Source organism: Acinonyx jubatus, chromosome A2 (assembly GCF_027475565.1).
Source record: "Acinonyx jubatus isolate Ajub_Pintada_27869175 chromosome A2, VMU_Ajub_asm_v1.0, whole genome shotgun sequence".
Taxonomy (NCBI): Eukaryota; Metazoa; Chordata; class Mammalia; order Carnivora; family Felidae; genus Acinonyx; species Acinonyx jubatus.
The window spans coordinates 5,827,412-5,849,783 of NC_069383.1; the positions used below are offsets into that span (position 1 = coordinate 5,827,412).

Consider the following 22,372-nt stretch of genomic DNA (forward strand, 5'->3'; position numbering starts at 1 on the left):
CCTCTCTCTGTCCCTGGGGCGTTTGGCCGGGACCTTAACTCTAGGAGCCATTGTGGTCACCACCAGGGCTTGCCAAGCCCCCCACCCCGCTGCACGGAGCACTGCAGTGTGCAGGCCTCACGCGGCTGTTATCCCCCTCGGGCAGACCGGGAAACCGAGGCATTCCGGAAATAAGTTGCCCGGGGTCACGCAGCCTGTGGGGGAGGGAGGGGAGGGTTGAAATGTGAACCCCCCTCCCTTCCCCATCTGACCGCCCTGCCCTGCCCTCCCTGCAGCCTCGTTTCTTCTGCTGGAGAATGAAGGGGTGTGGGAGAGGAATGGATCAAAGTTTCTCAGAAGGGGGTTAGCATATCTGGAAACACGATGCGGGGGCAGGAGGCACACGTAGTAGGTGGACATGTTGTTTTATAGAAGTTTCACAAACGCACACGTGTTGGTTTGTATCTGTGTACTTCGTCACACTGGAGGATCGATGCGTTTCTTTCTGTGGGTCCCTGTGACGTGTCCACACTGCAGGACTGTGAGGTCCCTCTCCAGCCCTGTCGCTGTTGTCCCGAGAGCAGGTAGTAGCCCCTTGAAGCACAAGGCTCTCCACGCGGCGGGCGTGTATAACCGCCTGGTTTTTCCACCATAACCAGCAAGTCCCGAGTGGCCTCCCCGGGCCTTCAAGCCATGTAGGCACAGGGAGCTTCATTAGTGGCAGATGATAACCCTGTTGGTTTTAAATAAAAGCAGTTATGGGAGAAATTTCAAAGCCTGGGAGAAATGGATTTTGGATTGCCTGTTACTTGGGGGTAGGTGTGGAGACGGGAAATTCTGGTACAAACCAACACACATTCCTGGCCACCCCCTGCCCCCAACATCGCACAGATTGACAGGCACTGACCCAAATCTGGAAGAGCTAAGATCTGTTCAAAATGTGTTTAAATTTTTAAACGTTTATTCATTTTTGAGAGATGGAGAGAGACAGAGCGTGAGGGGGGAAGCGGCAGAGGGAGAGGGAGACACAGGATCCGAAGCAGGCTCCAGGCTCCGAGCTGTCAGCACAGAGCCCGACGCGGGGCTCGAACCCACAAACCGCGAGATCGTGACCTGAGCTGAGGCCGGGCCGATTGAGCCACCCAGGTGCACCAGATCTGTTCAGAATTTAAAATCTAGCTGCATTGCCCCCCAGACACGAGACTCGTCTGGAGGGCTTTCAGAAATGTACATTTCCAGGTCGCAGTTTCAGTGGGCCCATAGCGTAGGACTCTAGAATTTGCACCTCTAACAAGCTCCTGGGTGGGTCTGAGGCACACTGCCCCCGGGGAGACCTTGGGGCTGGTGCCCATGGTGGGAGCCCGGTTCGTAGGTACGTTTCCTCCCTAGTTGAGCTCCAGGCCTTTCCAGGGTGGTTCTGGCCTGGTGGGCAGTTCCAGAGCCTGGGCCGAGCCTCCAGGGCCCGCCCTCCTGCCCAGCTCTGCCCTGTCCTCACCACCCAGCTCTGTGCCTGGCAACAACCGAAACACCCGCTTTGTGGCCCTCACAGTGGCTTGTCCCCAGAGGACGCCAACAGCCTCTGTGCCCTGGCTGAGAGCCATCCCCCTCAACAGGAAAACTCCATCAAACTGAGAAACTGCCGAGCACTTACCCGAATTGTTTCTGCTGCTATAAAGATCGGCACTTCAAGAATTTTCATGGACAGAAGGGACAGAATAGCCTTGCCTTATCACGAAGTCACACTAATAGTAACTTAGAAAAGAGTCAGTTTGGATGTGCAGTAGTCCTTGCTCCTAGCTTCTGACCCGCAGCAGTTCTGCTTTTTCAGAAAATGGAACTGAGGGCGCCTGGGCGGCTCAGTGGGTTAAGGGTCCGACTTTGGCTCAGGTCGTGATCTCACCGTTCCTGGGTTCGGGCCCCATGTTGGGCTCTGCTGACAGCTCGGAGCCTGGAGCCTGCTTCCCATTGTGTCTCCCTCTCTCTCTGCCCCTCCCCTCTCTCTCTCAAAAATAAACATTAAAAAAAATTTTCTTTTTAAAGAAAATAGAGCTGGCTTTCAAATGCGGTCGGTGACCTCTAGGTGAAGAAAAGCAGGTTTAAGGGGAGAAAAAGCAGGTTTAACTGACAATTATTCTGTAAAGGGAAGAATTGTATTTAATGTAATTTTCCTTTCCCCCTCTTTTTCTCTTATCCATCGGGTACCTGCTCATTTGGGGCACTTCATTGGCTCAATGGGGTAGGCAGCATTTCCCAAAATGGCGGTCCCCCTCCTGGTCTGTTCCTGCGTGGCAAGGGACCCAGCTTGAAGGTTCCAACCCACTGTGGTTGTCCCACAGCGTCCTTGTCTCCTAACAGTATCTTCTAGCAAGATAGGGGTGCTGTTTGTTTTTAATTCCATGTGAACAAACTGCACACCCCTAATTACTGGAAGTCTTGGTGGGCGTCTGCCCATCAGATTGACCCCTACTCGCCACCAGGGAGCGGGAGGGGCCATTACTAGGAGGTGGCTCTGGAGCTGGGCTGCTCCCGCTCGAATCTCATTACTTCTCTTGCCTTGGTTTCTTTATCTGTGAATTGGGGGTGATACAATAGTCATCTAGCCTTATGAGGTTGTGTGTGTTTTGGGGGGGGCGGGGATTAAAACAATGAACAAATGGTTCCTGACTCATACTAGTTGTCTGACCTTCCGTGCCTACATCAACACGCCCGAAACAAATAAGAGGGTCTCGTTGGCACTGTACCTGGCCAGCTCCAAAGGTCTTCCTCGTTTGCTTCTCACAGCCTTATTATCCCCATTTGTGGATGAGGAAACTGAGGCTCCAAAGGGCTAAGCAGTGCTCCCGCATTTACGCAGTCAGGACGGCATTGGCCGGAGCCCGCACCCTTCCCTTGGCTCTACCGGGTGCCTGTGTGAGATCTGGAGATGGCTGCCCCAGAGAGTTTGCAGGTTGGGTTGCTAAACTTGGGGGGCTTTGTGCACTTGAACTTCAGATAAAGCAGGAAGTCTGCGCTGGGGTAGTCAGGGCTCGCCTCTTGGCCCAGGTGGGCCTGGAAGGGAATGGACAATCTTACTTATTTTTATTTTTTATGTTTATCTATTTTTTGATGTTTTATTTATTTTTGAGAGAGAGAGACAGAGCACAAGTGGAGGAGGGGCAGAGAGAGAGGGAGACCCAGAATCCGAAGCAGGCTCCAGGCTCTGAGCTGTCAGCACAGAGCCCGACGCGGGGCTCGAACTCACGAGCCATGAGATCATGACCTGAGCCGAAGTCAAACGCTTGACTGACTGAGCCACCCAGGTGCCCCTTCTTCTTAAACTTTTTAAACGTTTATTTATTTTTGAGAGAGAGAGAGAGAGAGAGTGTGTGAGCAGGGAAGGGACACAGAGAGAGGGAGACAGGATCTGAAGCAGGCTCTGTGCTGACATCAGAGAGCCTGTCGCGGGGCTCGAACTAAGGAACCAAGAGATCATGATCTGAGCTGAGGGTGGGTGCTTAACCGACCGAGCCACCCAGGTGCCCCAATTTTTAACTATAATAGAAAACACGTAGCATCAAATTTACCATCTTGACCATTTTTAAGTGTACAGTTTGGAGATATGAATCTCTCATAATGTCCTGCCATTACCACTACCCATCTCCAGAACTTGGTCATCTTGTAAAACTGAAACTGTGTCCCCTTTGAACAATAACCCCATTTCTCCCCCCCCCCGCCCCCCCCCCCCCCCCGCCAGCTCCTGGCATTCCCCGCCCCCCACATTCATTCTGCTCTCTGCCTCTGTGGATCTGACTGCTCTGGGGACCCCGCACAGTGCAGTCATATAGTGTTTCTCTTTTGGTGACTGGTTCATCCCACTGAGCATGATGTTTTCGAGGTTCGTCCATGCTGTAGCAGGTGTCAGGGCTTCCTTCCTTCTGAAGGCTGCAAACTGTTTTGTTGTTGCATTTTTTTGCCCGTTCGCCTGTCGGTGGACACTTGGGTTGCTTTCACTTGACTCTCGCGAGAGTAGTTCACTGCCATGAACTTGGCCGTGCAAACATCTCTTCCAGGCCCTTTGTGTATATACCGAGAAGTGGGCTTTCTGAATCGTCTACGTATTTTTAAAGAAGCATGTGGGGGCGCAGGGAAGGCTCTCAGACATGGATCATGAGTAACTTTGTCAAAGAAGAGTTCCATCAAAATGCGGTTTTAAGGATGGATGTGAAGGAAGCCTGGGCTGGGTGATTTCATTTCTGCAGCTCTTGGGAGACCACTGTCTGGGGGCGTGGCGTGAGGAGGGCACAGGTCGAGGCCGCCTGGTTGAGGGCGTGGGCTGACAGAAGCCAGGCGGGACGACAGCGCCGGTGGCAGCCGCAGCGACAAGAGCACCAGCCTGTCCTGGCTGGGAGCTCAGGGCAGGTGGCCCGAAGCGGACTCTTTGCTGGTTTTGTCCGACACCATCCGTTTCAGCCACCCCTTCCGTGCTCTGGGCTCACTGCTGTGGCCCATCACCAAGGCGGCTCCGTGAGGCGGTCCCGGCAGGAAACAAAATGGCACCCTCAAGATGGTATAGCTCAAGGAGAGGTTAATAGAGACACTTGCCAGATGTGGGCATAGCATAGGGGAACCGCAGGACCTGTGGTTCACCAGCAGGGGTCAAGGGGTCATCCCTCCTAGCCCCGAAGGAGCAAGGCTGGGAAGTTCACTGTAGCCCCGGAAGGCTGCTGCCGAGAGGCCTCCCTCCAGGGAGGTGTGAGCATGGCTGCAGGCCAACAGATCCTGCCCTAAAGCCTCCTGCTGGGGCTCCCAGCTGTCTGAACCCAGCGGGCAGCTGGGGGGCGGGGGAGCCACCGGGGGTGGGGGACCCGCAGTGAGCAGCCTGGAGCCCCCCCTTCCCCCCCCCCCCCGGGGGAGACCCAAGACTTGCCAGGGACACCGAGGGGAAAGTGGATCCGCTTTTCAAGCCAAGTGAGTCGGACACACGTTCCAGCTCCGGTGGGGCCCACGCCAGCCAGCCCACCTCTGCCACCACGGCCCCTGGGTGGCCGATGCCCTGAGCGGTCTCTCCAGCACGTGGAGGGGCCACTTGGAGCCTCCAGCGAGTCTGAGGGGCGCTGCCAGGGAGGCGGGGAGGGCCGGACGACATTGGCAGAAACGGAAAACCCCTGGCCTCAGCCTGTCCTTTTGAACATAATAGTTGCGTCTTATCTGCATTCTTTATCCCTTCAAAAATGTTTATTTTTAGTTTGGCTTTGTTTTGCTTATTCTACACAATTCCAACAGCTCGTGGTGGTGGTGGTGGTGGTGGTGGTGGCAGCACTGTGGACCCTGGAGACTTGATGGGCCCTCCTTCTCCCCAGCCTCCCCCATCCCCGTGACCCCGTAGGCTGGGGCGGTGGACCCTGTCACACGGCCCGTGGGTTGCAGGCAGGGACCCGCTCTGCAGCGTCTGCGGGCAGGGCTCGGAGCTGGGACTCGTTCAGTGTGGGTTTTCAGATGTGGGGGTGCCTGGCGCACAGGAAGGGGCTTGTCCCTGGGAGGGCCTTGACCGCCGCGGGGAGCCTCAGCCAGCCCAGGGCCAGGCGCCCGAGAGGGCAGAGGGTCAGCCTGGCCCGGCTTCAGACATGAGATTTTTTTTTTTTTTTTTTTACATTGAAGAAATTCTTTTCATTATTAACTCTTTTCTTCAAGTCTTTGTTTCTAGGTGTTTATATTTTTATTGTATATATCTTTTTTTTTCTTTTTTGGCTTCCACGGGTCATATAATCGGTCCCACATCTCATGGCCTTCCCATGCCTGGGCTGGTGGCTATGGCTTCATTGAGTGGAGATGCCATGGTTTACTCACCACACTGTTTTCCAGTGCTTTTCTTGGCCTCCTGTACACTTGGCACTTTGCCTTCCTGCTGTCAGATGCTGTTGAGGCAGGACGGAAGCGGCCAGAAAGGGGCCGATGCCCCTGCAGAAGCGTCTCCTGGCTTGGCTGGCGCCGGGCTGCGCGGGGTGGGTAGGAGACTGCGGGGTGTTCCCGCAGGGGTCGCCTGGCCCGCGCCCGCCTGCCCTGGGGACACCGGGCTGCCTTCCAGCCACGCTGAGCAAGCCAGGTGGTTCCTCAGACGGCGCTGAGCCCTCCCCACGGCAGCTCTGGTTTCAGGGAACGTTTGTTGACAATCTTAAAATGTTTTATAAACATTTTGGGGTTGGCAAAAAAGCTGGGCTGTGTTTTGCCAAACACATTTTGCCCTCGACTTTTAAACTGACGTGTATTTTAAGGGAAACATAATCTGCGCCCTCTTCAAGTGTTTACTTAATTCACACAAACGTCGTTCTCTTAGAGGTCTGGTATATGCTATCCAAGAAGACTGGAAAACATGTCTTCCTTTCTTTCTTTTTTTTTTTTTTTTAATTCTGTTTCCTAAAACCCAGGGAGTTGGGTTCTTCCAAGAGCAACTAAACTAAAACCCAGGGCCCCCCAAAAACTGCAAATCAGCTTGAAACTGCCCAGGAGATTCTGAATCCCTATCTGATACCATTTTATTCATTTGACAGAGAGAGAGAGAGAGAGAGAGAGAGAGAGAGAGAGAGAATCTCAAGCAGACTCTATGCTTGGCACGGAGCCTGACACAGGGCTCGGGCCCACAACCCTGGGACCATGACCTGAGCCAAAATCAAGAGTTGGACGTTCAACTGACTGAGCCACCCAGGCGCCCCTTGACCGCGATCTTCAGCGTAATTAATATAGCCCATGCGTGTAGATATTTGAATTCATCAATTTCCTTCTCTGTGAAATGGATCTTAGGTCAAACATTCCTTTGATTCTATTGGTTTTCTGGTCCCTGGATTCTTCTAAAAATACACTCAGGTTCAGTTTGCTATCAAGAGTGGTTATCCGAAGTGGAAACGTGTTGACCTGAAGGACAGGCCTCCTATGACGGGGCGCCTGACAGCTTCCAGAGCTGCTCTGTGAGCCTTGATCCCACAGCCACGGTGACAGTCAAAAGACTGACAATTGCACTGTGAGCAGTTGGATGGGTAGGTGCACTTGGCCAAGACCCCAGGCTCTGTGTGGCCCTCCCTCTGCCCTAGACCTCCACCCTTGCTGTGTCCGTGCGGGATCCACCGTTTCTGCCAAGCACCTAAATTCTGGCCTCGGGGTCCCTTCTTGCGATGGTGTGTGACATCTTCTGTCGCGGGACACTCTGCTCTCTCCTCCCCACATAGGCACCGTGACACCCAGGCTTCTGCTCTGTTGACCCCGTCATGCCCTGTCCAGCACGTGTCCTGTCGCTGTCTGTCCTTCGGGGCCAGTACTCTCTTCGAGGGCAGAGAAAATGCCTTAGTCGTTTCTGCTTCTGTATTAGTTCCCTGCGGCTGCTCTGACCACTGGTCACACTGGGCGCCCTAAGACACAAGTTTATTCTGGTCCGGTTCTGGAGGCCAGAGGTCCAAAATCGGTGTCGCTGGGCCAAAGCCGAGGTGTTGGCAGGGCCACTGTCCCTCTGAACCCTGCAGGGGAGAGCTGGTCGCCTCTGCCAGTTTCCGGCAGCCGCTGGGTGCTCCTTGGCTTGGGTGGCATCAGCCGTGTTCAGGGCACCTCCGGTCACTGCTGTTTCCACAGCGGCTTCTCTGTGGGTTCCTCACATCTCCTTCTGCCCCTTCTTACAGGGACACTTGTGGTGGTATTTCTGGCCACCCTGAGAATCTAGGATACTGTCCTCATCTCAGAATCCTTCATTACATCTGCAAATGTGTCCCCCCCCCCCCCCCCAAGCAAGGTAACGTTTCGTTTCCAAGAATCAGGGCCTGATACCTTTGGGACCAGTGTCTCTTCCCAAACATAAGAACAGCCACCATCCAGCATGCACTGCGTCTGCACAGCTACCCTGGGAGGCGGGCACTGTTACTCTCCCCAGGGCCCATCAGGAGATGGGCGTGCGGAGGGGTGAGACCAGACCTGCGCCAGGAGCTAAGCCAGGCGTTCTGGGCCCACAGGCCAGGTGTGCCCTGGGTCTCCTTGCCTCCTGCCTCTGGGACACCGGGTTGTTCAGTGACTAAGTGGATTCAAACCCCTGCGAAGTTTGAAGACTGAAAGGAACCAGTGAGGAAGGGGGAGGGAAGAAGAGGAGGGAGGAGGAAGACAGAGAGAGACGAAGAGCAAGGAACAGAGGGATGGGGGTAGGGGCGCCTGGGTGGCTCAGTGGGTGGCGACTCTTGATCTCAGGTCATGATCTCACGGTTTGTGGGTTTTAGCCTTGCCTCAGGCTCCGTGCTGACAGGGTGAAGCCTGCTTGATACCCTCTCCTTCTCTCTCTGCCGCTTCCCTGCACTCCCTCTCTCTCAAAATAAATCAACGTTTTTTAAAAAAGATCGGGGGCAGGGAGAGTGCCCCCTGAATTTCTCCTGGTGCCCATCGCTCCCAAGACTCCCAGACTGGACTCGTCAATTGTCCCTGCAAAGGGCCAGTCGCTCCGGACTCGCCTGAGACACTCCCTGCCCCCGCGAGAGTTGCCACGGCCTGGAACACTCACGTGTCTGCCTCATCCACAGGCCACGAGAGCTACGTGACCTTCTGCCACCTTGAGGACGAGGCCGCCTTCACGTGCAGCGCTGACTGTACCATCCGGAAGTGGGACGTGCGGACCGGGCAGTGCCTGCAGGTGTTCCGGGGACACACGTCCATCGTGAACAGGTCAGCGTGGCCAGGGACCCCCTGCCCCGGAGGAGCTGAGCGCCGGGGAGGCCCGCCCGTGGACGTGCGCGGAGGTCGTCGGGAGCGCGTGGCCACGGAGGCTCAGGACGGATGTCCCCCGGCTGCATGTGGGGGTCCGGGAGGAGGTCGGGGAAGGGATGCCCGACTTGGGGGCCCCACTGCTAGGCACGGGGAAAGGCATTGGAGGCCACGGCCCCTCCTGATGTGAACAAATTCCAGACAAAGTGGCTTAACAGGTACCTGATGGTGGACCGGGGGCTTTGCTTTGGAGCAAAACGGGTTTGGTTCTGAAGATAGAGCCCAGAGTGGTTTTAAACCTCTCCTTTCTGTGTTGTGGTTGAAATACGCCACCCCCTCCTTCTCAAGGAGGTTGGAAGTTTTCCTTGAATTTGGGTCTGAGCTGAGCCGTGAAAATTCCTTTGCTGATCAGATCAATTTGACACTATTTATGCAACTTGTGGTGGCTGTCTTAAACTCCGGAGGGAGGGCCCGGTATAACCAGGGGGGACGGGCACCTGCGCGCAGGCCCTCGAGGCCTCTCTGATGGGGGTGAGGGCTTCCTGGGGGGTGTGCTGAGTCAGTCAGGGAAAGGGGTCAGGGGCTGGGCCAGGGCAGGTGGAGAGGGAGGGCTGTTCTCAGTCACAGGGGACACTGCTTGTGTGATTCACAGGCTGGGTCAGCGTGAGAAACTGGCCCAGTGGTTTAGGGCTCGGTGGGAGGGAATGGGGGGCCAGACCGACCATTAACTGACTGGGGTACCAGCTGCCTGTGGTGCTGCCTGCGGTCAGAACCTTATTACCCGGCAGGAACCAGGCAACATCTCTCAGTAGAAAGACCGCGGGTTGTGTTGGCTCAGGATGCTTCTGAGTGGAGACGAAGGCCTGGAGGGAGCCCTCCTGACTTCCAGCATCTGCATTGCTTTTTAAATTTATTTTAATTTTTTTTTAATGTTTATTGTTGAGAGAGTGAGAGCACAAGCAGGGGAGGGGCAGACACACACACACACACACACACACACAGAATCCAAAGCAGGCTCCGAGCTGTCGGCACAAAGCCCAACGCGGGGCTCGAACTCATAAACTGGGAGATCATGACCTGAGCTGAAGTCGGACACTCAACCGACTGAGCCACCCGGGCACCCCCAGCATCCGGGCTTCTATTCTCCTGCCTCTTTAGCTAGAGCAAGTGAGGTCCGGACACTGAGGATCAGGGCCCCGATGACACAGGTGGCCGAGGGGGTCATACCTCCTGCTGGCCATTTCCCGAAGCTCTTCTTTGAGGAAGAAGTTAGTGATGGGGCGCCTGGGTGGCTCAGTCAGTTGAGCGTCCGACCTCAGCTCAGGTCATGATCTCACACTCGGTGAGTTCGAGCCCCGTGTCGGGCTCTGTGCTGACCGCTCAGAGCCTGGAGCCTGCTTCGGATTCTGTGTCTCCTTCTCTCTCTGCCCCTCCCCTGCTCATGCTCTGTCTCTCTCTGTCTCAAAAATAAATAAAACATTAAAAAAAAAAAGTGACTAAGGAAAAGCACGGGTGTGCGGGATTCTCCCGCTGGGGCGGGGGCTGGGTGGACAGGACAGGCCACATCTCAGGTGACCAGCTTGCTCTCAGGTTGTAGCTGGAAACTATCGGCTGCTCCTCAAAAGCAAACCCGGACAATGAAGGCTAGAAATTCTAGTCTGCCAGGCTTAGGCTGAGCACACACACACACCACTTTTGAGAGGTTGCTGTTCCAAACTGATAGTTCTGGGGGCGCCTGGGTGGCTCAGGTGGTTAAGCGTCTGACTCTTGGTTTCAGCTCGGGTCATGATCTCACGGTTCGTGGGTCTGAGCCCCGAGACAAGGTCTGTGCTGACAGCACGGAGCCTGCTCGGGATTCTCCCTCTCTCTCTCTCTTTCTCCCTCTCCTCTGCCTCTCCCCCGATCTTTCTGTCTTTCTCTCTCTCTCAAAATAAAGAAATAGACTTAAAAAAAAACAAACAAAACCTGATAGTTCTGGGTAGATACTAAGTCTTAGTGTATTGCATCACGAAGTAAGTGCTCACGACTGTGCAGTATCCCTGGGGCCACCACGTGGAATTCACTTCTTCCCATGTTTTCAGAGCCGGCGGGGTGTGTGCGTTTGGCGGGGGTGGGGGTGGGGCACCGGCCAGGCCTTGGGGTCCCTGCCTTCTCGTGCCGGGCCCGACGGGGCAGGACTCAGGCCCCCAGGGCACCACCTCTGATGCCACGTGGTGTCAACTCGTCACTTTCTGTTAGAGATACGCGTGTCATGAAAACCATACCTACTGGGTGTCAGGGAAGAAGGGAGTCGGACACAGAGCGCGTGTCACGGTGCGCTCGGCCTCCCTAATGACCCGTGGGCCGCGAGGACCGCCCAGCGGAGAGCGGCGTGGGCCGCGTGCGGGCGGGACGTCTGCTCTCCTCGAGGTCCGGCCCTCCCCCTACCTGCGCCAGGCTCGCCGGCAGAGGGAGCACCGGGCGCCTCTGAGGGTGAGGCGCGGGGTCCTGACCGCTCTGCCCCCACACTGGCCACACACGCCGGTTCCAGGTGCTCCCTCAGCCGCTCTCCTGGGCGGGTGTGTGGACAGAGCCCGGGACGTTACGCGGAGCGCCGCGTGAAGACAGACGTGTATGTTCCGAGGGCTTCCTAGCATTCACCAAAACGAGACGGCGCGTCGTGGGGGGCCCCTCTGCTCCTCCCACACGAAGTTCCCTGGGCTCCCTGGACACGCGGGACGGCAGACAAAGGGCCCCTGGGACGGGCCGTGGGGCCGCCCTGCACGGTGTGACCCCTGCCCTTCCCTCTTCCTTCCAGGATCCTGGTGGCCGACAACCAGCTGTTCAGTGGCTCCTACGACCGGACAGCTCGAGCCTGGAGCGTGGACAAGGGGCAGGTGTCCCAGGAGTTCCGGGGCCACCGCAACTGCGTGCTGACCCTCGCCTACTCCGCCCCCTGGGACCTGCCCGGGGCCCCCTGCGCCGAGGAGGCCGGGGGGCTGCTGGTGACGGGCAGCACGGACGGCACGGCCAGGGTGTGGCAGGTGGCCGGCGGCGGCTGCTGGCAGACGCTGCGGGGCCACACGGGCGCCGTGCTCTGCCTTGTGCTGGACACGCCCAGTCACACGGCCTTCACCGGCAGCACCGACGCCACCATCCGCGCCTGGGACATCCTGAGCGGGGAACAGCTGCGGGTGTTCAGGGAGCACCAGGGCCCCGTCATCTGTCTGGAGGTGAGATCCGCCCGGCCCTTGCCTGTCCGCCAGGGAGGCATCCTCCCAGCTGCCACGGACCCGGGGAGGGGGGTGGGGCTCAGACAACGGAGATGGAGGGTCTCATGGTTCTGGAGGCTGGAAGGCCAAGGCCAAGGTGCCAGCTTGCAGCCGGACGTCTTCTCCCTGCGTCCTCACGCGGGCTCCCCTCCGCATCCAGAATTCCTCTGCTGACAAGGACACCGGTCCGACCGGATGAGACGCCCACCCTAGTGAATTCAAGTTCACTTAACCACCTCCTTCGAGACCCTGTCTCCAAATACAGTCACATTCACAGATCCGTGGGTTAAGGCTGTGCTCCACACGCGAATTCTGGTCTCCTCACACGTTAGGTGAGGACTAGGTCTACCGACCCACGAGCCCCCGGTCCACGATTCCTTAATGCAAACGTTCTAAAACCTGAAGCCTTCTTAAAGATTTAGGCTCGGCAGCAAAACTTAGTTGGTGGCAAAGCCTGGACAGAGAGGAGGCTCGTCGCAATTCGCTTTTGCCCGCTTCCTGGGAATATGCCTGTTGCCGTAGAGACAGGAGCATGCTGCTAAAATCCAAAAGCTCCTGAAACACGTCCGGCCCCAAGATTTTGGCTCGGGGCCTCTGAGCGTGAAGTGGCGCCCACCCCCAGGGGTTGAGAGGATCCGATGGATTCGCTGTAGGCACAGCACGGTGGCCCGTGCACGGCTTGTTCTGCTTGTTTCTGCTGCTGTTAAGCATCTAACAGACGTGCTTCCGTTTTCTCATGGGGCACGTGCGAGGACAGAGGCTCAGAGAGGGTCAGCAGCCTGCCGCACACCTCACAGCTGGTAAGGGGCAGAGGAGGATTGGTACCCGGGGCTGGACACGTCACCTGTACTCGTGACCAGCAGCTTAGAAAGGTGCGACGGGCCTGAACCGTGGGGGAGTCAGGGGGCCTCTTCTGGCAGTTCTGCCCAGGAGGCGGACTGTCCAGAGCCCCGCTGTGCCCCGCAGCCTGGCCCGGTGGCTCCTCTAACCCCGTGCTGGTGCACCTGCTGCTGTGAGAGAGAGGGAGAGGCATGTACCCCAGGGCCTCCACGGCAGAGTCCCAGGCTCGCAAGCCTCATCCTGCCGCCCGTTTGGGTGGATCCCGTGGCAGGGGTGTGGCCCGTGAGCCCCACCCCCTCGGAGCTGTCTTGGCTGAGGGAGGTCTTGTAGGACCTTTGTCCTTTGTGATAGGCCCTCGTCAGGGTCTGTCTGCTTCCCCATCTGCCTCGGGCCTCCTCTGGCCTCCCCAAACTGCCCCGCTGTTCCCTGTGGGCGGCCCAAGGGAACGGCGAGGCCTCACGCCGCCAAGGACGACAGGGTTGGAGCGTTTCCTTGGCCTCGGATTTGTGCTCTGAAATTGTGCTGCTTGGTCACTTTTAAACACAGCGTGGCAGGCCCCACATTGTTGGGACACTCTACGTGGGGAGCAAGAGATAGCTCCCCTCCGCCCGGGCAGCCGCGGGGTCTCAGCACCTCCTCTGCGTGGACTGAGCGGCACGCGGCCGCGGATGCTGGGGACAGCGACAGATGCCGGGGAACGGTCAGGAAACACGGGGCAGGGGGCAGGCACAGTGTGGGGGGCGGCGTGAGGAGGCATCCCGGGGGCGGCTTGCCCACAAAGAAAGAGGACAGCACAGGGGTGCTGGAACATGGGCAGGAGCTGAGCCCCTGCAGGGTGCTGCAGATAGCCAGAAGACTGAGTGACGTCCTGAGCCCTGCTGGAGCCCCTTAGGCATGCGGGTGTCACACGTGTCCCTGTTCTTGGGGAGGGGACAATAAGAGAGGCCAGAAGTCAGGCTCTGTTGGCCGGGGCCAGTCGTAAACTATCAGGACTGTAGGGCAGGGCCGGGGAGAGGGGCCCTGTCTGTGTCCCCCATTGTGTCCTCCGGAAACCAGCGGCAGCCTCCGCCTCCAGGAGGCGGAGTGTATTCCTCGAGGTCCCACCACCTGTGCTGCAGTGAGCGGCCCAAAGCCAGGTCTGACCTGTGCCGTGGCTGTGGGTGGAACTAGAACCTGGGCTAGCGAGAGTCCTGTCCTCTGGGATTTAAACTGGGAGATGACGTGGGGAAACCAGAGCGTGGCCGGGATCGGGCTGTCAAGCTAGGAGGACCTGGGGCAGGTGGAGGAGGCCGGTGGCCAGCCTGTACGTGCTCCAGGCCAGCTGCCTGCGGCCCCGCCCACCTTGGGAAGGGCCTCATCTTTCCTACGCCCCCAGGGGTCTCTGGGCCCTGGCACCATCAGGAAGAGCTCTCTCCAGAGCTTCTCGCCTGCCCTCCTCGCCCAACTTTCGCTTCTCTGCATCACTGCTACCCAGAGGTGCTGCGTGGGGTTCTGTCTAGAGGAATATGCAGGGTTCTTTTAATAGTCTTTCTTTGCAGTTCCTTGGGCCAGTACACTACCTTGGCAGGGGGTGCTCCTGGGAGGGGACCTCCCCAAGCCCCTTCCCTTCTCTCCCAGGCCCTTTCCTTACCTCCCGCCACACCAAGCAGGGTTGGGAATGCCACTCTAGTGAGCCAGGGCGGGCGGGAAGTGGGGGAGCCTGTCTCCAGGGCCTCCTCCCTCCCCACCAGGGCAGCCCCAGGTGCAGGAGGTCAGGACCCAGGGACGGCCCCCGGGTGGCAAAGATCTACCTTGGACATAACTGCAGCCAGTCAGGGTACCTCTAGACCTTTCTCTTTCCTATATGCACCTCTGCGTGCAAAGGTGCAGAGTGAGAGCCCCGCCCCGGGAGCCCTTTCCTCAGCCGGAAACCCCTGGGGCCGCCTGGCCGTGGCCGCGGATGGATTCGTGTTAACCTTCCCAGGCACTGCCTCTTCTTCAGTAGGGAATTGCTGAAGCAGTAATGACAGCACCGCGAACCTTTCGTGGTCCTTGCTCTTAGGGTGCCGAGCGCTGTACAGGCCCGCTCTGCACCCCCCCGAGGGAGGCGCAGGCAGAGTCAGTGACTTGGCCCAGGGCAAAGCGACAGGATTCTTGGGCGCCGGAGTGGGCCGCTGGGTGGGTCCCGCAGGCCGGGCCATTTCCTGCCCATCCGGTTTCCAGGGAGACCCGGACACGCCCCTCCCCTGTTAGCCAGAGAGATTTGGAGGGGGCCTCCAGTCGCCTGCTGCCGCCAGCAGGACCGGAAGTCTGGTGCTGACCCGCCCTTCTCCCCCCTCCCCCCAGCTCGTGAACCGGCACGTGTACTCAGGGAGCGCGGACAGGACGGTCAAGTGCTGGCTGGCAGACACGGGGGAGCGCGTGCGCACGTTTGCAGCCCACGGACACAGCGTGAGCGCCCTCAAATACCACGCGGGCACCTGTAAGTGACCGTTGTCCCCGGCGGTCCCCACGCCACCCCAACCTGCCTGTGCCCTCCACTCCTCACCCTACCAAGTCCTCCCTCACTCGGGGCCTCTCTGCCTCTACTTCTTACTCGACTGTTCCCTTCGTGAGCCTCAGCGGCCAGTCGGGAGGACCAACAGCCCACCCCGCTCCACGTACATGTGCCTGCGGCGTTATTTCCAAAGAAGGTCCAAACGAGGGTGTGGGGATTCCTCCCCACTTGCACCCCACAAGAACGTGCAGCAGCCTGAATGGTCAGAAGTCCCAGGGTTAAGAGCCTTGTCTCACGGACACATTCTAATTCTCTAAATGAGACAGAGACTACTTACTCCAGCCAGACCTGAGGGCCGCGTGCCTTTGGCTTCACCTGGCATTAGGTTTGACTACAGACAAGAGCCCAGATAACAGTGCTTTAAATGAAATAGTGGTTTATTTTTCTCAGGTAGAATTTCAGAGGCTGGCAGTCTAGACAGGAATGGATGGTTGCACCAAGTCAGGCAGGCACCCAGTCTCCTTTGATCACTTTGCACATCACCCTTAGCACATATCTTCTATCCTTTAGGGGACCTCATGGTTTAACATGGCTGCTGGAGCTCCAGCCATCATGTCATGTTTTAGACAGGAAGAAGAGGGAAGGGCAAAAGGATGCATCTCTTAGCTGAGTAGATCCTTTTTTTTTTTTTTTAAGTTTATTTATTTTGAAAGAGAGACAGAGCGCGCACGAGCAGGGGAGAGGCAGAGAGAGAGAGGAAGAGAGAATCCCAAGCAGACTCCACACTGTCAGTGCGGGCCCAACATGGGGCTCAAACCCACAAACCGTGATATATCATGACCTGAGCCAAACATCAAGAGTCAGATGCTTAACCGACTGAGCCACCCAGGTGCTCCAGCTGAGGAGGTCCCTTTAAAGATCTTTCTTAGGGGCACTTGGGTGGCTCAGTCGGTTAAGCAGCCGACTTCAGCTCAAGTCATGATATTGGAGTTCATGAGTTCAAGCCCCACATCCGGCTCTGTGCTGACAGAGCCTGGAGCCTGCTTCAGATTCTGTGTCCCCCTCTCTCTCTGGCCCTCCCCTGCTCATACTCTATCACTCTCTCAAAACAAAACAAAAAAAGATCTTTCTTGGAAGCCCTGCCCAAAGGCTCTGTGCATACACCTCTTTGACCACAGCCTGCAAGGACTAAATAATAAAATCTCTTATCTGGGATATTGCTTCCAGGATGAATCAGGGGTAGTTTGGAAAGAAAGACAGACAGACTGGCTTATCGGGTAGGCAACAAGCTGTCTGGCCCACAGGTCTCAAACTGACACACCTGAGCTTTGCTGGCTCTGTGCCACGGGCTTGGCACATGTTCACCCCTAGACATGCCCAGAAAACAGTCCCCCCCCAACCTCATCACATCACACCTGCATGGGAGTGGGGCTCCCAGGTTCCTGAACATATCTGTTTCCCCAAACAATCCCCAGCGTTATGTGTTGCCATCAGCACCGCCTTCCCCCCTCTTTTTACACACACACACACACACACAGAGGGAGCAGAGGGGTGGGAAGAGACACAGCAGAAAATTCCAGTTGATTTCACAGCACAGGTGTTTGATGAAGACAGAATGTGGATCTCTGAAAATAGAGCCTGAGATGCCCTCAGGATTTAGGTGTCTGACACGGAAAAATTATTTTTTCCTTTTTCCTGTGTCCAACCCTGTAAGTGTGATTATGGCTCTGCTCCCAAGTCAGAACCTCTAATGTAAAAAGATGAAAGCTGTCCAGAGCGCCTCATCTTGGCAGCAGCTGGGACGGCCCCTACCTGCTGCCCGCTATTAAGGAAATTGGTCCGTGGTCTTTACCAACAGAGTGCAGGCTGATGAGACTTAATTCCTGACCCTCTTCTCGCCCACAGGGTGCCCAGCAGCCACACTGGGTTGGGGGAGGGGAAGCAGAAAGGAACAGAAGAGACCCAGGAAGGAACCCGCCCTCCCCCCAGAGCCACATTCACCAGTAGCTTTAGCAGCAAGGCTGGGAATAGGCAGGTGAAGCAGTTAGTGGGGTAAGGAATAGATCCCCGAGGCTAGGGAGGCCCCATGGCTCGCTAGGCTGCTGGGTGGGGGTAGCAGGTGCTGTGGGTAACTTCTGCTGCTGTAACTGAGGTCCTCTGTGCTAGGGTGTTTTCCTGTGAGGAGCAGGTCGGAGGAGGGCTGGTTCCTGACACCCACAAGAGAGGCCCTCAACCAATGACTGATGGGAACTGTGGATTAGTCGTCCAGCATCCTTGTCTCCCCCCCGCCCCCCCCACCCCACCGCCAGGGGACAACTCTGAGACATGCTCTGCATCCTCTCCCAAGGGGCCCCAGCAGTCATCTGCTCACTAATACACCTGTATGGGCCTCCTTCCTTCTTGTTTCTCTCCCCACCTCGTGGAATGCGCTCCCAAAGTGTTTGCACCCAGATCCTAGTGTCAGGGCTCACTTCTGGGAGAACCCAGGCTAAGACAATAAATAAACGAGGGAGTTCTTATGGTCAGTGTCCTCAGTGTGGTCCCTGACCAGCAGCAGCAGCACCGGGAACTGGTTAGACATGTAGGTTCCCAGACCTTTTAACACAGACACTCAGGTGGGCCCAGCAATCGGTCTTAGCCAGCCCTCCAGGTGATCACCGGAGTCTGGGAACTCTTGACCTAAGTTCTAATGTAGGAAAAGGCACAAGGAAGGCGGAATCCGGGGGCTTCCCCTGTGAGGGGTTGGGCGGGAGCACTCTAGCGAACCCCAGAGGCTCTGTTTGGAGAGCCAGGTTCATTACTGAGGAGGGGGAGGAACGAATTTCTGGTTGGTCCTTGCCCCAGTAGGCTGCTCAGATGGTGGGGGTGTATGACTGTCCCCACCCCAAGGCAGGGAGGGGCCTTGTAGCAGGGAAGCCACGCCTCACCAAAGGCTTAAAAGGCTTCCACCAAATGGTCTGAGAAGGAACGTGGGTCGAGGTGGTTGGTACTCAGGAGGAGTAGGAGCACCTGAGAGGGCAGCGCCGGCGCAGCCGCAGTCGTGCGGAGCTGGCCGCGGCGCAAGGAGGGGGTGGTCACCCTGCATTGCCAGGCACGTGGTAGGATAATGAAGGTGCCGCCTCCTTCCTATCAAGGGGCTTCTGCTAGTTCCTATTTGGACCCTCTGGCTTCCCCGTGAGGCGTGAGGCGGGCGGACGGGCGTCACCGTTCCCGCCCCGCCCCTCCCTGCTCCCCGCCCCGCGGCGCCCGGAGGAGGTGGAGGCAGCGTGGCCCTGTGTTCGCAGTGTTCACCGGCAGCGGGGACGCCCGCGCGCGCGCCTTCGACGCCGAGTCTGGAGCGCTGCAGAGGGTGTTCCGCGGTCACGCCTTCGTCATCAACTGCATCCAGGTAGGCGCTCCCGCCCGGCTCCCGGGCTTTGAGCAAGGGCGAGCCCGGCGGCCTCGGCGGGGAGGGGGAGGCCGCCCCCGGCGCCCCGAGGCCCGGCTCCCCCCCGGCGGAGTCCGCGAGGTAGGTGGCGTTCGCGCCGGCGTCCGGAGCTGCGGGCCCCGCGGCGGGAGGGCTGGCCCGGCGCCCCCGCAGCGCCGCCCCACGCGCCGCCCCGCGCCCGCAGGTGCACGGCCAGGTGCTCTACACGGCCTCGCACGACGGCGCGCTGCGCCTCTGGGACGTGCGCGGCCTCCCGTGCGCGCCGCCGCCGCCGCGCCCCGCCGCCCCCGCGCGCGGCCGCTCCCGCCTTTTCAGCAACAAGGTGGGCTGCGCCGCCGCGCCCCTGCAGCCGGCCTGAGCGCCCGAGACCCACCCGCCGGCGGACCCACGGACCCCCGCCCGCGACCTGGGCAGTGGGCTCTGCCCGTCCTCCGTGTCCGTGGACTTTGGCAGCCCCGTCCCGTGGAAGGGGACCGTGCTCTCCCTCCGGGACAGAGTCTCCTCCGCCCCCCCATCCAACCCGACCCCCCCCCCCCCCCCCCCGCGGCCCCGGCCGAGTGGCCCCTGCCCTCAGGTCTGCGCCTCTGGCCCGCGGGACCCTCCCGACCCAGGGCCTGCGGCCCCGCAGAGGTCCCAGAAGCCAAGCCTTTCCTGGGAGGAAACGGGGATTTCTTCAAAAAGCCACCGAGCCGCAATTGTCATTAGTTTGGCAAACTGTCTGGAGGACACTCGCGAAGAATCGAAATACACGCCTTTCAAAGCGCCCTGAGATATGTCTTTTGTTCCGCAAACTCTCGGCTTCCTCTCAGGAGGAGGAGGGCCTCCCGGAACCAGGGGGCTCACGCACCCGGCCTGGGCCGGCCCCTCCTCCGGGGCGACGTGAGGGGCTGAGGCCTGATGGCCCCTACAGTGTCACTCGCGCGGGGAGAGGCCAGAGGGCGAGGACCCGGCTCTTCAGCCTGTCTAGGTGGCAACGGGGACGCGTCACCCCTGCTTCGGAGCTCCCGCTCTGCGTGAAGGGAGGAGGGTCCCTTCCCTGCGGTCTGGCGTGGGGCTCGGCGCGTTCTGCCCGCTGTCTGGGAGCCCTCGCTCCCTGGCCCTTCTCGGTGCCGCCGCTGCGGCTGCAGGGGCCTGCCGGCCATGGGAGCTTGCCAGGGAGCTGAGGTGCATCTCAGGGAGGACGGGGAGAGGGACCACCTCGAGTACCTGCGCCGGTATCTCTGCGTCGCTGGCAGAGAGGCAGCTCGAGTGACCAGACGCTCCCCGGTGGCACAGCCGAGGCCGTGTTCCTGCGTCATCTCAGGTCCCCCGTCCCGTCCAACCACAACAGAGACTGGAACACACAAGCTGCGGTATCCCGGGAGAAACAGCCGCTGGGTGCAGATGGGAAAACAGGAGCTGCCGCGTTTTTTGTTCCCCCGCCTGCCTCTCCGGGAAGAGAGCAGGAAACGGGAAACTGTCGTTTTGTATTTACGTAGCAGGACATGCTCAAGGAATTTGTTTCTACAACACACAAGCCTTTGCTAGAGACGTTGAGGATGTAAAGACCAGATAACCAGGTGTCCTCTGCCTTTGATAAATAACGTTGAATAGGGAAGGACAGAAGTACTTGGGGACATGGGCAGGAATAGGGTCAGGACCCGGCTCACCAAAGCCAAGAGCGGTGGCATTTCACTGGAGAAGGATGAGCGTCGGATGTGGTGAGGGCGGCACGTCTAGCGGACACGCACCTGCACCCACTGCTGCCCGGAGTTCTCGAACCCCTGATGGCCCGCGTATTCGGCCACTCAGATCTGGACCCCCTGCCCGCCTTTCAGGGCGCTCTGTGGCTGCGCTCGGCAGTCCCTCCACCCTCATTCTCTGCCCCCAGTCCATCCTCTCGTGGGTCTAGAACGGCTGTAACCTCACGAATGTGGCGCACTTGGCCTGTGCTGCCTCCTCATGGGCCCCAGGTCTGGAATGTTCTCCCTTCTCCTCTGACTCTCCAGGGAGAGCCTCCGCCAAGGCCTCCCTCCTCTGTGACTCAGCCTCGCCATACTCCTTAAAGACTTGGGGGCAAATTTTCATCACCAGCGTCCTTTGTGGCTTCTCTTGCCCTCCAGAGCGGGGAGTGGCACTCAGTCACTTTCTGTCTAGTTTCACACCACCAGCTGGAGGCAAAGCCAGGACCGGAGCCTGTCTCCCAAGTCCGGACGGGCCGCCCTCCTTACGTGGTATGTACCCAGGACGGTCCCTCACTCGAGAACTGGCTTCTGTGCGTCTCTTCACGAGAAAATGAAGCCGCGTCTGAGCCCTGCTCGCGTGACTCTGCTTCCCTAGCCCATTTATGACCGTTAAAAGAGCCCTTGGGAAGCTAGAAGCCATGCCTGGCCCAAGCGCACAACAGTGATTGGCTAAAAGCTGCAATTCAGACCCGAAATCCGAGTGAGACACGGTCTCGGGCGAGGCTGAGAGACCTCCTCATCTTAGTCATTGGCCACTCCCCCCTGTGTCGTCGTCTTCCCCACCGTCAGCTTCTGCCCTGCTGTGGACGTCCCATCTTTTTAGAGGACATCGATGGCAGCAAGCACCTGGAGTCTAAAAGAAACTCCAGACCACCCAGACATTTTCAGCACATAGGGCAGCGTAGGGAGTTTGAGCAACTTACTGCAAAGTTAGGCTGACGATTTTTGAATACCTTTTCCACCTTTTATTTCCAACCGTATCATCCATTTGAAAAGAAGGACAGAAAAGATTCCCACCCACCCAAACTGGATGGCTGTTGAAGCTCTGTGAAAATGATTAGTGAAACAGTTGAAGCACTTCCCCCAGCCCGTCGATGGCAGTGATGTGACCCATCTGCCCTCGATGGTCACAGGCACTTCCAGAGACTTCCGGAAGGGCAGGAAGAGAAGAGGCTCAGGAACACATCTGGCACGGCTGCTGCCAGCTGTGTCCTAGTGCTGGGACGGGTTTTCATTTAACACACACCTACAGGGGAATGTGCGGTGCATCGAGAGTGGACACGTGAGCCATTAAGAGGCCAGCTACGTACCTTTGGAAACAGTCTTCTGTAACACAGATAACACCAAAGAAACCCACAAACCTGGAGAAAATATATCTTAATAATCTCCAATAGGTATCTCAGCCGGCAGTGAGTTTAATATGACAGCGCAGCATCTGAAAGTGCTAATGAAAAATAAGATGCTTTGGTCAGCATTTAAGGACTTTCCTGTTTAATAAAAGGATTTTATTTTTGTAGAGAAGAATTTTGCACGTCTATAAATTCTCAACTTCAACCTTGAATTACAAGTGCATATTTTACTAAACTAAGAGCACAGAACCCGAGCTTTCAGTCTGCCACAATGCGGTATGGCTACTGGAGGGGATGCCTCCTCCCTAGGTCCCCAGGGCACTTGGAACGGTTGAAGACTTTAAGGACGTTTTAGCGACGGGGCAGTGAGGCTGAAGCTGAAAGGCAGAGCTGCATGGTGGGAAGAAGGAAGAGAGCAGCAGTGAGCTGAGGAGGGCAGGAGAGCCGGGCAAAATGAAGAGGAAATAGATCTGGAGGCTCCCCCCCCACCCCCACCCCCACCCCCACAGTCTCCTCTCACCTTCACGGCTGGCCCGTTCCCTGCCCGCCCCTCCTGTGCCCAAGAAGGAAGCACTCTTGGAGCAAAATCAGATAAAAACAAGGAAAAAAAGACGACCTGC

The 22,372-nt window shown here is 58.0% G+C and overlaps 1 protein-coding gene across 5 annotated transcripts in view; it reads left to right on the forward strand.

Annotated features, from left to right (window-relative positions):
• WDR86 (WD repeat domain 86) overlaps positions 1-22,372 on the forward strand; it is a 31,299-nt gene that overhangs the window by 1,358 nt on the left and 7,569 nt on the right. For 2 of the 5 annotated variants that reach the window (XM_027051272.2, XM_027051275.2), the window contains exons 2-5: positions 8,505-8,646; positions 11,483-11,897; positions 15,102-15,237; positions 18,537-18,640. In XM_027051272.2, coding sequence (XP_026907073.1) covers positions 8,505-8,646; positions 11,483-11,897; positions 15,102-15,237; positions 18,537-18,640 — 797 coding nt within the window. The other 3 variants (XM_053217853.1, XM_027051273.2, XM_027051277.2) reach the window with 3 other exon arrangements.